Source organism: Carcharhinus amblyrhynchos, chromosome 8 (assembly GCF_965287045.1).
Source record: "Carcharhinus amblyrhynchos chromosome 8, sCarAmb.v2.hapA, whole genome shotgun sequence".
NCBI lineage: Eukaryota > Metazoa > Chordata > Chondrichthyes > Carcharhiniformes > Carcharhinidae > Carcharhinus > Carcharhinus amblyrhynchos.
Window position 1 is genome coordinate 14,875,048 of NC_137331.1, and position 13,791 is coordinate 14,888,838.

Genomic DNA, 13,791 nt, shown 5'->3' on the forward strand with positions numbered 1-13,791 from the left:
TAAACACAACACCCATAACAGCAACAGAAATTAAAACTATTTACATACAACTACAACACTTTTTTTTACAGAATTCCGATGCATCATATTCCCATACACCCAAGCAGGATAGACTGAGACTTTTTTCCCTTGAGCGTAGAAGACTTAGGGGTGAACTCATAGAAACATTGAAGATAGGAGCAGCAGGAGGCCATTTGCCCCTTTGAGCCTGCTCCGCCATTCATCATGATCACAGCTGATCGTCCAACTCAATAGCCTAATCCTGCTTTCTCCCCATTACCTTTGATCCCAATTACCCCAAGGGCTATTTCCAGCCACCTCTTGAATACATTCATTGTTTTGGCATCAACTGCTTCCTCTGGTCATGAATTCCACAGGCTCACCACACTTTGGTGAAGAAATATTTCCTCGTCTCTGTTCTAAACAGTCTAGTCTACTCTAGATCCTCAGACTGTAACCCCTGGTTCTGAACATCCCCACCATCGGGAACATCCTTCCTGCATCTAGGCTATCTGGTCCTGTTAGAATTTTATATGTCTCTATGAGATTTCCCCCTCATTCATCTGAACTCCAGTGAAAACAATCCTAACCTAGTAAATCTCTTCTCATACATCAGTCCCTCCATCCCCAGAATCAGCCTTTGCTGCACTCCTTCAAGAGCAAGAACATCCTTCCTCAGAAAAGGAGAACAAAATTGCACACAGTATTCTAGGTGTAGTCTCAACAAGGCCCTGTATAACTGCAACAACACATCCCTGCTCCTGTACTCAAAACCTTTCACAATAAATGCCAACATATCATTTGCATTCTTTATAGCCTGCTGCACCTGCATGCTTACCTTCAGCGACTGGTGCATAAGAACAACTACGTCCCATTGCACACTCCCCTCTCCCAATTTACAGCCATTCAGGTAGTAATCTGCCTTCTTGTTTTTGCTTCCAAACTGAATAATCTCACATTTATCCAAGTTATACTGCATCTGTCTTGATTTGCCTACTCACCCAATCTGTCCAGATCATGCTGAAGGATCTGTACATCCTCATCAGAGTTTGTCCTCTCACCCAACTGTGAGATGTTATTTTGTTCCCTCGTCCAAATCATTATATTGTGAATGCTGGGTCATAACACCAATCCCTGTAGCAACCCACTGGTTACTGCCTGCCAATTTGAAAAGCACCTATGGGTTCCTACTCCTTTTTTCCCCTCTGCCAACCAGTTTTCTATCCATCTCAATACACTTCTCCCAATCCCAGGCACTTTAATCTTGCACGATAATCTCTTATGCGGACTTTGTCAAGCACTTTCTGGAAGTCCAAATATACCACATCAACTGACTCCCCCTTGTCAACTCTACTACTTACATCTTCAAAGAATTCCAACAGATTTCTCAAGCACGATTTCCCCTTTATAAATCCATACCAACTTTGTTTGATCCTGCGACTGCTTTCTAAATGCCCCGCTATAAAGTCCTTGATAAAGGATTTGAGAATTTTCCCCACTACCAATGTTAGGCTTACTGGTCTCTAATTCCGTTTTCTCTCTGCCTCCCTGTTTGAATACTGGAGTGACATTCGCTATCCTCCATTCTGCAGGGACTGTTCCTGAGTCTATAGAATCCTGGAAGATGACCTCCTATGCATCCACTATTTCTAGAGCCACTTCCTTAAGTACCCTGGGATGTAGATTATCAGGCCCTGGGGATTTAGGTGCCTTCAGTTCCATTAATTTTTTCAGCACCATTTCTCTACTCATGTTGATCTCCCTCAGTTCTTCCCTCTCACTAAATCTTGCATTCTCCAACATTTCTGGTATCTGATTTGTGTCCTCTTTTGTGAAGATAGAACCAAAGTATCTATTCAGTTGTTCGGCCATTTCTTTGTCTCTTACTATGCGTTCCCACGTTTGTGTCTATCGGAGACCTACATTTGTCTCCACCAAACTCTTTCTCTTCACATATCTATAGAAATTCAAAGTATCAGTCTTTATGTTCCCTGCAAGCTTATTTTCATACTGTGTTTTCTCCTTCTTAATCAATCCTTTGGTCCTTCTTTGGGCTGATTTTGTTCTTTGTTCTTTGAAGTCTAAACTGCTCCCAATCCTCAGACCGATTATTTTTCTTGGCCAATCTGTATGCTTCTTCCTTGGATCGGATACTGTCTCTAATATCCTTTGTAACCCATGGATTGGCTCTCTTACTCCCTTTTTTGCCCGACAGGAATAAACAGTTGTTGCCGTTCCACCATGTGTCCCTTGAATGTTTGCCATTGCTTATCCACTGTCAACCTTCTTAGTAACTCTCCCCAATCTATCAAGGCCAACTCACGCCTTATATCTTCATAGATTACTTTATTAATATTCAGCACCCAGTCTCTGAATCAACTATTTCACTCTCCATTTGATAAAAAATTCTATCATGTTATGGTCACTCATCCCTAAGGGGTCTCACACACTAGACTGGCAATGATTCCCTTCTTATTACACAGTATGCAGTCTAAGATAGCCTGCTGTCTAGTTGGTTCCTCCACATTTTGGTCAAGGAAACCATCCCATATACACTTCGTGAATTTATCTTCCATGGCACTGTGGCTAACATGATTGGCCCAATCTATATGCAGATTAAAATCACCCATGATCACCAATATTCCCTTATCACTTGCACCTCTAATTTCATGCTTAATGCCTTTCCCAACATCACTACTGTTGTTTGACACCCACTAATGTTTTGTTTTGCCCCCCGGTAGTTCTCAGTTTTACCCATACAGACTCCACAATGTCAGAGCTAACATCATTTCTCACAACTGTACTACCAGTAATGCCACTCCACCATCTTGTTCTTCCTAAATACTAAATACCTTGGCATATTCAGTTCCCATCCCTGATCACCCGACAGCCAAGTCTCCATAATCCCAATTATATCGTACCTGTTTACGTCTTTTATAGTGGTTTTAAAATAATAAGGGGCATAGATCAGCTCGATAGTCGACATGTTTTCCCAAAGGTAAAGGAGTCTAAATCTTGAGGGCATAGGTTTCACTTGAGAAGGGAGAGATATAAAAGGGTTCAGAGAGGCAATTTTTTCCCACAGATGGTGATGTCTGGAACAAGTTGCCAGAGGTAGTAATAGAGGCGGGTACAATTTTGTCTTTTAAGAAGCATTTAGTCAGTTACATGGTAAGATGGGTATAGAGAGATATGGGCCAAGCGCAGGCAATTGGGGCTAGCTTAGTGGTTTAAAAAAGGGAAGCATGGACAAGTTCGGCCAAAGAGTCTGTTTCCATGCTGTAAACCTCTATTATGATAAACCCACAGTATTATCTACAATCTGATACATTCCTTTGGCTCCCACTCACATGTACATACTATATTGACATGGTCAATCTGTCAGGGGGAACAATGCTGCCATGGAGATTCTGGGAACTGGAACTCATTTTTGGTGATCACGGCTTTGGCAAAACCACCAATGGTGACCCCCTTTCCGCACACCGCTGGTTGCCAATACCAGACCCCCAATTTCCTCTGAAGAAGGAGGTGCTATTGGTTCCACTTTCCCGGTACCCCCACTGATGCCATTCGCAAGGAGTCCAGAGTTGTTAATGTGACTGATGTGGGGCACCAGCAGTTGGTCTGTTAAACTAATACATCCTGAGTTTCCACCATACAGGACAAAGGCCCTATCTTGGCTACAATCGTGCTGGGAACCCACTTCTCCCCCAAAGAATGGTTCCTGGCAAGTATCAACTCACCATTCTAGAATACCCTCAGATTGGCATGTTCAGCTCGACAGCCCATCCATGCCTCCTGGTTCCTCTCCACCACTCGTGTCATCAGGCCTCAGTAGGTAAAACATTGCACATATCTATCTCTCAAACATCAATGCCACCAGGAAGCATCTAGTTGTTGTGTAGGGAATGTTCCTGTACACACTGAAGAACTGGTTGAATCTTTGCATCAAAGACCCTTCTCCCCCATGTATCTTCCAGGGGGTATTTAACAGACTATATAAAGCACTGTGATAAGCCATTCGTCTCAGGGTGGTAGGGCGCAAACTTTATATGATGAACTCCAAGCAGTTCCATGTACTCCACAAAGTCCCACTACATGATCTGCGGTCTGTTGTCACTTACAACCTGGTCTGGATATCCAAACCTAGCAAGTATTCATCAAGCTTGCAAGGGTCCATTTTGTGGTCGCCAACTTCATACATTTCACTTACAGCCACTTCGAGTGTGCATTGATAGCTACCAGCAACATCTGGCCTTCCACTAGCCCTGCAAAATCTACGTGGTCCTGCTCTCAAGGCCCCTTTGGTCATTCTCATGGGTGCAATGGTGACATAGGTGGTGCCTTCCGAATTTTTGAACACGAGACACAAGAGGCTGCTTTCTCCTCAACACTCATATGGACTTTTGGTCACCACACAACTGCAGTGCACCTCTTTCATGCGCACCACCCATGGGTGCCCTTGCTCTGAACCTTTACTCCACAAGGGGGAATGATAACCCCCACATGCCCCACAACAAATAACTGTCTTGCACTGACAATTCCCACTGCTGGCTTAAATATGGCCTTAATTCTGGATTCTTCTGTCAGCTTGTTCTTCTATTGCAGGTGAGGTCTACCACCTGTGGGATCCTTTCGTGTGGCAAGTTTCACCGTAGCAGCTTATGGTCTTGTGAAAGGTACATGATCTGGATAATCTTGCCCAGGACCTTTTTATTACAAGGCAACAACAGCCTGGAAAACACTTCCCCATTTGCATGATCCGGTTGGCGGTAGCGAATTTCATACAAGTGTTCTGATAATATCAACGCCCACCTTTGCAATCGAGCTGTGGCAATGGTTGGAAAGTGAGGTCCCAAAATTGTAGTCAGCAGTTTGTCAGCAAGGCAAACATCCTACCATACAGATAGAGGTGAAACTTAGCAACCCGAAAAACGATGCCGAGTGCCTCCTTCTTTATTTGCACTTGATTTTCTTCCACTTTAGAAAATGATGCAAATGCAAAAGGCTTATCTTCTCTCTTTGCCATCAGATGGGATAGCATCACTCCCATGCCACACAGCAAAGTGTAACAGGCCAGCTAAAGAGGTAGTTTGGGATTAAAATGCATTAGGGCCTCAGAGACCTTCAATGATTTCTTCACTGCCTGGTCAGCCTTCCCACACTCTGGCTCCCTTTTCCACACCTGTCCCTTCATCAATAACTGATGCAGTGGTTTCAGTGCTGTCACCAAGTCAGCCACAAATTTGCCACAATAGTTTTTGAGAGTCCCAGGAAGGACCTCAACTGGTTCATGTTTTCTTGTCTCATGTGACCATGATGTAGAGATGCCGGCCTTAGACTGGGGTAAGCACAGCAAGAAGTCTCACAACACTAAGTTAAAGTCCAACAGGCTTATTGTGACTTGTGCTATCAAATAAACCTGTCGGACTTTAACCTGGTGTTGTGAGACTTCTTACTTTGTTGTGACCCCCAGCTTCCTTCACACTTTATGTAACCCTTCACCATCGATAATGTGTCCTACATATTCAGAGTCCTTGAAAAACTCACACTTCTCTTTTCTAATCTGCAGCCCACATTCCTTCAGTCTTTTTGTGCCTCTTCTAAGTTCCTCAAGTTTTTCCCATCTGTGGAACCAGTTGCCAGGATGTCATCTAGGTAACACTGAACTCTCAGAAGACCAATCAATATCTGGTCCATTGCTCTTTCAGAAACGGCTGGAGCTGAAGTAATGTCAAAAGGCAGTTGTTTGTAACTCTTTATATGTGATGATAGTGAACAGTGGCTGAGAGTCTTCAGCCATCTCACCCTGCAAATAAGCTTGGGAGAGATCCATTTTGGTAAATTTCTGGCCACCAGCAAGGCCACTAAACAGGTCTTCGATAAGGGGCAACAGATACTGATCTGCACATATGCTAGAGTTCAACGTGACTTTAAAATCCCTGCATTGCCTCACTGAACGATCAGTCTTCATGACGGGAACAATGGGCGTGGCCCACTCACTCATAACCACTGGTTCCAATTCCCCCAAACCCATGATCTCTTGAGTTTGGCCTCTACCTTGGGTTTAATCGCGTATGTTACTGGACGTGCCTTCATGCTCTTTGAGCACGTATCCAGCTTCAGCTGTCGGCTCACTTTCACTCATTTCATCTCACCAAGAATTCCATTAAACACTTTCTTGTATCGCTCCAAAATATCATTCCGATTCGAATGAGACTCTATTAATCTGCTCACCACCTGTTCAGCAATCAGCCAGACTGTCTGAACAAGGCAGGGTGGTCACCATAATGGCATCCAAAGGTAGATGTGTGCACTGATCCCTCAGTTGTACCTTGGTTGAGACACAGCCCTCAAGAGGAATCAACTTTTCCATGCATGTCCTCAAGAGTGATGTTCACTTGCTTCAGAGGTAGATGATTTAACATTTCATGGGAACATTGCCAACCTGGTGTCCACCTCCATCTTCACTGATTTCCCTCCCACTTTGGGCACTGCCAAGAACTGGTCTATTGCACAGACAGATATTTTACTTTAAGCTATATCTTCTCAGTCTGCTCTGTTTTCTCTGCAGACCCCATGAACTTTTGTCCTCATCTACACTGGCCACTTCTTCCCGGGTCTTAACCCAGATTGCTTTAACTTTGCACTCTCCTGGGGCATTGGTGCTCTTCAGTTCCAGGCAACATGGCCCATTTTCTGACAATTCCAGCACTGATCTCCCCTCGTCTATCAACTGGATTCTGTGAGACCCATTCGGCCACAATGGCAGCATTTCTCAGGTCGTGACTGACTCCTTGGTGTCACTGTCATCTTGTGCACCCTCGTGCTAGTGCCTAAGTGTGCTGCCTCCCTGGCAGCCCATTCCATGAAGATTGAGATCATTCTTAAACTCCAGATGCGGCTCTGCCAGTAATCATCACTGGATTGTTTCCTGTTGGAGGCCACATACAAGCTGATCCTAAAGCACGTCCTGCAAGAAAGCCCTGCAGTCACAATATTCCACAAGGCTTTCGAGGATATCAATGAATTTGGTGAGGGTCTTACCCTTCATCTAGTCCTGCTTGTAAAAGCGGAAATGCTCCATGATTAGCAGAGGTTTTGGTGTGAAATGCCCCTCCAATACTGCACACAACTCCTGGAATGGTTTCTCAGCCGGTTTCTCTGGCTGTGGTAAATTCCTCAGGATGCCAAATGTCTTATTTCCAATGCTGCTCAGAAAGGCCAGCACAATGAGGTCCTGATTTGCCTTCACAAATATACTGAACCGCTTAACGTACGTCATCCGTGACTCAGCTTCCTCATTGAACGCATCTATAAAGTCATATTTTTCCACCATTCTTCATTGCCAGCAGCAGGGGGTTTTCTGCCCCTGAAACTAGGCCCAAAGCCTGCTTCTTACTTCTGCATTCCCTTCTCCCTGAGTACTCAGTATTTCCTATTGCTCAATGACCGAGTCTACTTCCAATTGCCCCACAACAACCGATGCCAGTGAAGGCCATGGATGGCACCCTGTTCAACTTGCTGCATCTCTTGATGCCCTCTTACCCCCACGGTCCTATCTACCCTCTGAGTTTTCTTTCACCCTGCACTGTGGATCTCGACAGACTACCCCAACTTCCTTCACCTTGCGAGCCACCGGTCACTCCAACCTTCATCACTACAGAGTTAAATTCTCTACTACAGAGCTATAGCCCTGCACTATCCTTCCTGAAGTCGATGACTATCTCCTTATTTTGTTGACATTGAGGGAGAGATAATTGTTGTTTAACACAGTTATTAATCACAGGTCTTACTCGCTCCACACTCCATCAGCGAACATTCCCACTTCTTACCTTCTGAGGGAAGGAAGGTCATTGACGAAGCAACTGAAGATGGTTAGGCCTAGGACACTACCCTGAAGAACTCCTACAGTAATGTCCTGGAACTGAGATTATTGGTTTCCAACCACCACAACCATTTTCCTTTGCGCCAATCAGCAGGGGGGGGTGGTTTTCCCGATTCCCTTTGACTCCAGTTTTGCTAGGACCCCATGATGCCGCACTCAGTCAAATGCTGTCTTGATGTCAAGGGCTGTCACTCTCACCTTCGGCATTCTGATCTTCTCTCCATGTTTAAACTGAGGTCGTAGTGAGTGATTCTGGCGGAATCACTGAGCATCCGTGAGCAAGTTATTGCTGGGCAAGTGCCGCTTCACAGCACTCTTGATGTCACCTTCCATCACTTCACTAATGATCAAGAGTTGCCTGATGGGGCAGTAATTGGCTGGGTTGGATTTGTCTTGCTTTTGGTATGCAAGATGTACCTGGGCAATCTTCCACGTTGCTGGGTTGGTGCCAGTTTTGTAGCAGCACAGAAACAGCTTGGCTAGAACAGCAGGGGTATTCCCCTTCTATCAGGAAATGGCCTAATGGAGCTTAAATTGAAAGAGAAAATAAATTTAACCGCAATAATGCAGTCTCCCTGACCTGTTCTTGTAAAGTCAACCACAGTCCCACTTTGCAGTCTTTATAGCCATCTTTGCATCACCTCCTGTTGAAAAATGTAACTCCCACTACCCAGGTTTTCCCCTACTCCCACTGCATTATAGTGTAGACAACATACAATTAGTCGGGTTAATTGCCCTGCAAGATCAATTACCTTTCAGTGAGCTTTCTAATAAGGTCAAACGATCTGCTGATTTTGGTGTTCACTGGAATTCCACATTATGGGAAAATGACATGTTGACTTTGGGTTCACAACCCAACATCGTCATGCTGAATTTTACACATGCAGTTTTGATCTAGGGATGTAAAATTCTGAACATAAAATCATTTTAAATTTACTTTGTTGAGATACAACTTCCTTTAACTGCTGCCTCCCCCCCTCCCCCACCCCCACCCTTAGGTCTCTGTTTGAATTTGCAGGTTGGAGTCTGATGGTGTGATCAGAGTCCAATCTGCATTTTCAAACAGAACCACACCATTTTGGAGGCACATATCCTTAATGCTTATAATTCAAAATTGCAGTTAGTCAGGGTGGACTAGGAGTGGTCGGTCCCCCACTCCATTTGAACTGTCATCTCCCCACCCACGCACAGCCCTACACTGTTAGTGAGAGTTCTGCAGCTCCCAGGCAGTGCTGAATTACAGTAACATTCATTGAACAGAATGCTGTTTAATGGTCCATTCTACCAATTTCAGCATTCATTTTGAAGGATAGCTTGGAATGGAGAGCAGAAAGGCTCTCTGGCTACTGAACCACAGAACCATTAATCAAAGCTAACAGCTCCGGAAACGTTGGCAATCTTTCAGAGCGAACAGATAATCCAGATTTTAGTTTCTGACTAACCTGGCTCGCCGAAATCCACTTGCACTAGAGCGGGATGCTTCATCAATAAGGGGAGTTACAATCTTTTCAGACATGTCAGTCAAAACGGAAAATGTTGGCTCCACAATAAAGTCAATAAAACCTGGAAAAAAATCATGGCAACTATTTTAAAAATAACAAATGTTTCTTAAAGGACTGCAAAGTGAGTGACCCCCATGGTGTATCTGACAGGAATGTATTATGTTTCAGGAGTAGGAATTAGTTGCTCATGATGAAATGACAGACATTGACCCTTCCACAATCTCACGATTGAATTATCTGCAGCACAATTTTATTCAGAGTAAATGTAATAAGGAAGTGGTATTTTGCTTCATATTAAGGAAAGGTACACTGTTTCATAACCCGTTGTGTTATTTGATGGTGGGACTGTTGGAAGCTCCTAATTTAGAATCAAAACTATTACATTTTGTTTTGAATGAAGTGCACATCAAGAAGTGATATAATTACACATCATAAATTCAGTGTGAGACAGCGATAAAGTATTCTGCCAAATTCTCTATAAAATAATTACAACATTCAGAGCAATAAAACAAAGTGAAATCAGTAAACAGGCCACGTCCTGAATCAAATCTTTAATTCTTCCATAGACCCTCCTGTCACTGGCTCCATTCAATATGGTTAGAGCACTTGTTGTCAAGCTGAGTGGGAAAATGGGCTAACACTCTGTCCGTTCAACTCTTAAAGAGGTCCAGACTAGGGAAATCACTTCCAACTGCTGTTGGTAACTTTACAGGATACATCAAATTGTCAAAGGCTAGATGAACAGCGCCTACTTAAACCAGTCCAACAACTTTTAAAGAAGCAAATGTAGCATTCTGGTGGCAGCAGGTTTTTTCTTAGTTCATTCATGAGAAGTCGGCATTGCTGGCTAGGCCAGCAGTTAGTGCACATTCCTAACTGCACTCGACTCGAGTGATTGTTAGGCTATTTAAGAGTCAACCACATTGCCGTGGGGGAGTCAGATCAGATAAGGATGGCAGATTTCTCTCCGTAAAGGACATTAGTGAACCTGATGGGTTTTTATGAAAATTGACAATGATTCGATAGTCAACATCTTTCCCGATTTTTTTATTGAATTCACATTTGACCACCTGCCATGGTGAAATTCAGACCAGAGTCCCCAGAGCTGTACACCGGATTACTACCATTATGTCATCATTTGGGAATTAGAGCAAAAGAGAACGTAAGAAAGAAGAACACTAAATGATGGCACACCATTTCAAACTCCAAGATTTTCCAACATTATACTGGAGGCCTTGGTTATGCAGGCGGGCAGGAGCTATAAAGAAGGAAACAGGAGATCTGCAAGACAGGCCATTAGAAGGAAGAGGAGAATAGCTATGCCAGCCAATGCTGGCATTTTGTGTCAAAAGAAGTTCAATAACTTCACACAAGTGATAAAAGTCAATAAATGTCAATCCCACCAATATTTCAAATGCCATATCATAGGGTCCCTGCAGTACAAAAGGAGGCCATTTGGCCTATCAGGTCTGCACTGACTCCGACAGAGCATTTGATTTGATTTAGTTTATTGTCACATGTATTGGGATATAGTGAAAAGTATTGTTTCTTGCATGCTGTACATACTGTTCACAGAGTACATAGAAAAAGAAAGGAGAATGTGCAGAATATGGTGTTACAGTCACAGCTAGGGTGTAGTGAGAGATCAGCTTAATATATAGTAGGTTAATTCAAAAGTCTGATGGCAGCAGAGAAGAAGCAGTCCTTGAGTCGGTTGTTATATGCTCTTAGACTTTTGTACCTTTTTCTAACGGAAGGTGGAAAAGAGAATGCTCCTACTTGTTCTATCCCTGGAACCCCACACATTTATCCCACTAATCCCCTTAACATACACATCTTTGGACACTAAGGGGATTAGCATGACTAATCCACCTAACCTGCACATCATAGGACTATGGGAGGAAACTGCCCAGAGGAAACCCAAACAAACACAGGGAGAACTCCACACAGACAATCACCCAAGGTTGGAATCGAACCCAGATCCCTAGTGCTGTGAGGGTGCAGTGCTAGCCACTGTATCACCACTTGGCTCATACACTGTTCAATACACTACAGCAAACACAATACATTACCCAAGAACTAGATGTATTTATCAATCATGACTCAAACCTCGTACCTAACGTTTATATGCCTCACCTCACCTTCATGCACTTACTGCCTTACATTCATAATCTCACAGTTTACCCTTGATGAGAGACACTGAATTATGACAAGCCTATTAACGAAACACATTGCACCGTACTCACACACTTCCCAATCTCTTGCAGGACAAGGTGATGACATAACACATGCAAGTCAGAACACTGTAAATGTAAGCCTACCTATTTAACTTGAACCTGTGGGAGAATGACCTTCCACTCTTAGAGGAGACAGTGCTCACCATCATTGGTGCAGTTATGTGGCCAGCGGCAGGTTGGAATCATTCAAATTGACTGAATAATTGTACCTGCTTCTCTTCACGTACCACTTAGCCCTCATCTCACAATCTCCTGTAATTTACATTCTGTGAATGATGTAAGCATTTCCCTTATCACAACATGACCTTCATTCCTTTCTCCTTTCAGACACCACCAACCTAACTAGGCAATGATTTACAGCCTTCCACTTTGTAAGACAATGGTTTACACTACGTGGCCAAGACTGTTGCAGCTAGAATGGGATTCCTGAATGGGGAGTTGCAAAGATGTATGATTCACTGGTCCCTGTTTTCTCTGAGCTCTCTTCTTATTTCTGTTTACCTTTTCCAAGTGGTGAGCTTCCAAAGTCATGGCCATCAGCAACTGTCTCAGTTGTGAGTGTCAATTACATATATCTTCATAACTCATTTGCAGGTATCCTTGCAGAGAAGGAATAGATGCCCAAGAAGTCATAACCCAATTACCTGTTCTCTGTTCAGAAGGTGTTTAGAGAAACTCATCATCCCCCAAGGAAGATGGTTGAACCATTGCATATGTTGTTCATTCAGCAGTGAGTGTATGCTGATGGAATTAGCATGTTCCAGGGACTCTGAATTGGTGACTATATCCTGTTAAGAGATACTGAGGAAATACCTTGAGGCAAATGTCATGTCCCTAAGACCCTAATACATGAAAGAGATCATAAACTGTTTGGATAAAACCTGACTTTTTTGCTAATTTAAAGGAGTGGACTTTGCTGAGCTGCTACTGATCACATGATTCACGAGTTGACGACAGCTTCTGGAAATTTCCAACAGCAGCTACAGGACTAAAATGCAACAATCATCCATGTGGAATCTCATACCTCTCACTGTGAGTATACGTTACAATCAATTAAACCAGAAACCAGTGGACAACCTCAAGGGAGAGCCCATGATCTAAACTTCTGGCCTTTGGCACACCACTAATCACAGGCCTCCACTCAGAGAAGCAATCCTCCACAACCAGTCTCTGGCTTCTTCCATTGAGGCAATGTCTAATCCAATTTGCTACCTCTCCATGTATACTTAGCAATTCCTGCCAAAGTGAATTACCTCACACTTGAACCTTCCTAACATAAATGTAGCTGTGGAGAACACTGGGTTACAGGGTTGTAAACTGGATAGTATTGCAGTTGATAAGGAGGATGTGCTAGATATTCTTGAGGGTTTGAAAACAGATAAGTCCCCTGGGCCGGACGGGATTTACCCTAGGATTCTCTGGGAGGCAAGGGAGGCGATTGCAGAGCCTCTGGCTCTGATCTTCAGGTCGTCGTTGGTCACTGGTATAGTGCCAGAAGATTGGAGGTTCGCGAATGTTGTCCCATTGTTTAAGAAGGGGAACAGAGACTTCCCCAGGAATTATAGACCGGTGAGTCTTACTTCTGTTGTGGGCAAGGTTTTAGAAAAAATTATTAGGGATAGGATTTATAGTTATTTGGAGAGTAATGAATTGATTAGAGATAGTCAGCATGGTTTTGTGGAGGGTAGGTCGTGCCTTACTAACCTTATTGAGTTTTTTGAGGAAGTGACCAAAGAGGTGGATGGGGGTAAGGCAGTTGACGTGGTATATATGGACTTTAGTAAGGCGTTTGATAAGGTTCACCATGGAAGGCTTCTGCAGAAATTGCAGATGTATGGGATTGAGGGTGATTTAGGAAATTGGATTAGGAATTGGCTGGCGGATAGGAGACAGAGGGTGGTGGTTGATGGTAAGTATTCGTCATGGAGTTCAGTTACGAGTGGTGTGCCTCAGGGATCTGTTTTGGGGCCACTGCTGTTTGTAATTTTTATCAATGTTCTGGATGAGGGTATAGTTGGGTGGATTAGTAAATTTGCTGATGACACCAAAGTCGGAGGTGTGGTAGATAGTGAGGAAGGGTGTCTTAGTCTACAGGGAGACTTGGACAAGTTGCAGAGCTGGGCCGAGAGGTGGCGGATGGAGTTTAATGCGGAAAAGTGTGAGG

General features: G+C 43.7%; 1 protein-coding gene across 1 annotated transcript in view; it reads right to left on the bottom strand.

Annotated features, from left to right (window-relative positions):
• pde1ca (phosphodiesterase 1C, calmodulin-dependent a) overlaps positions 1–13,791 on the bottom strand; it is a 427,725-nt gene that overhangs the window by 137,281 nt on the left and 276,653 nt on the right. Inside the window, exon 13 of the mRNA XM_080194829.1 lies at positions 9,331–9,451. Coding sequence (XP_080050955.1) covers positions 9,331–9,451 — 121 coding nt within the window. The remainder of the gene's footprint in view (positions 1–9,330; positions 9,452–13,791) is intronic.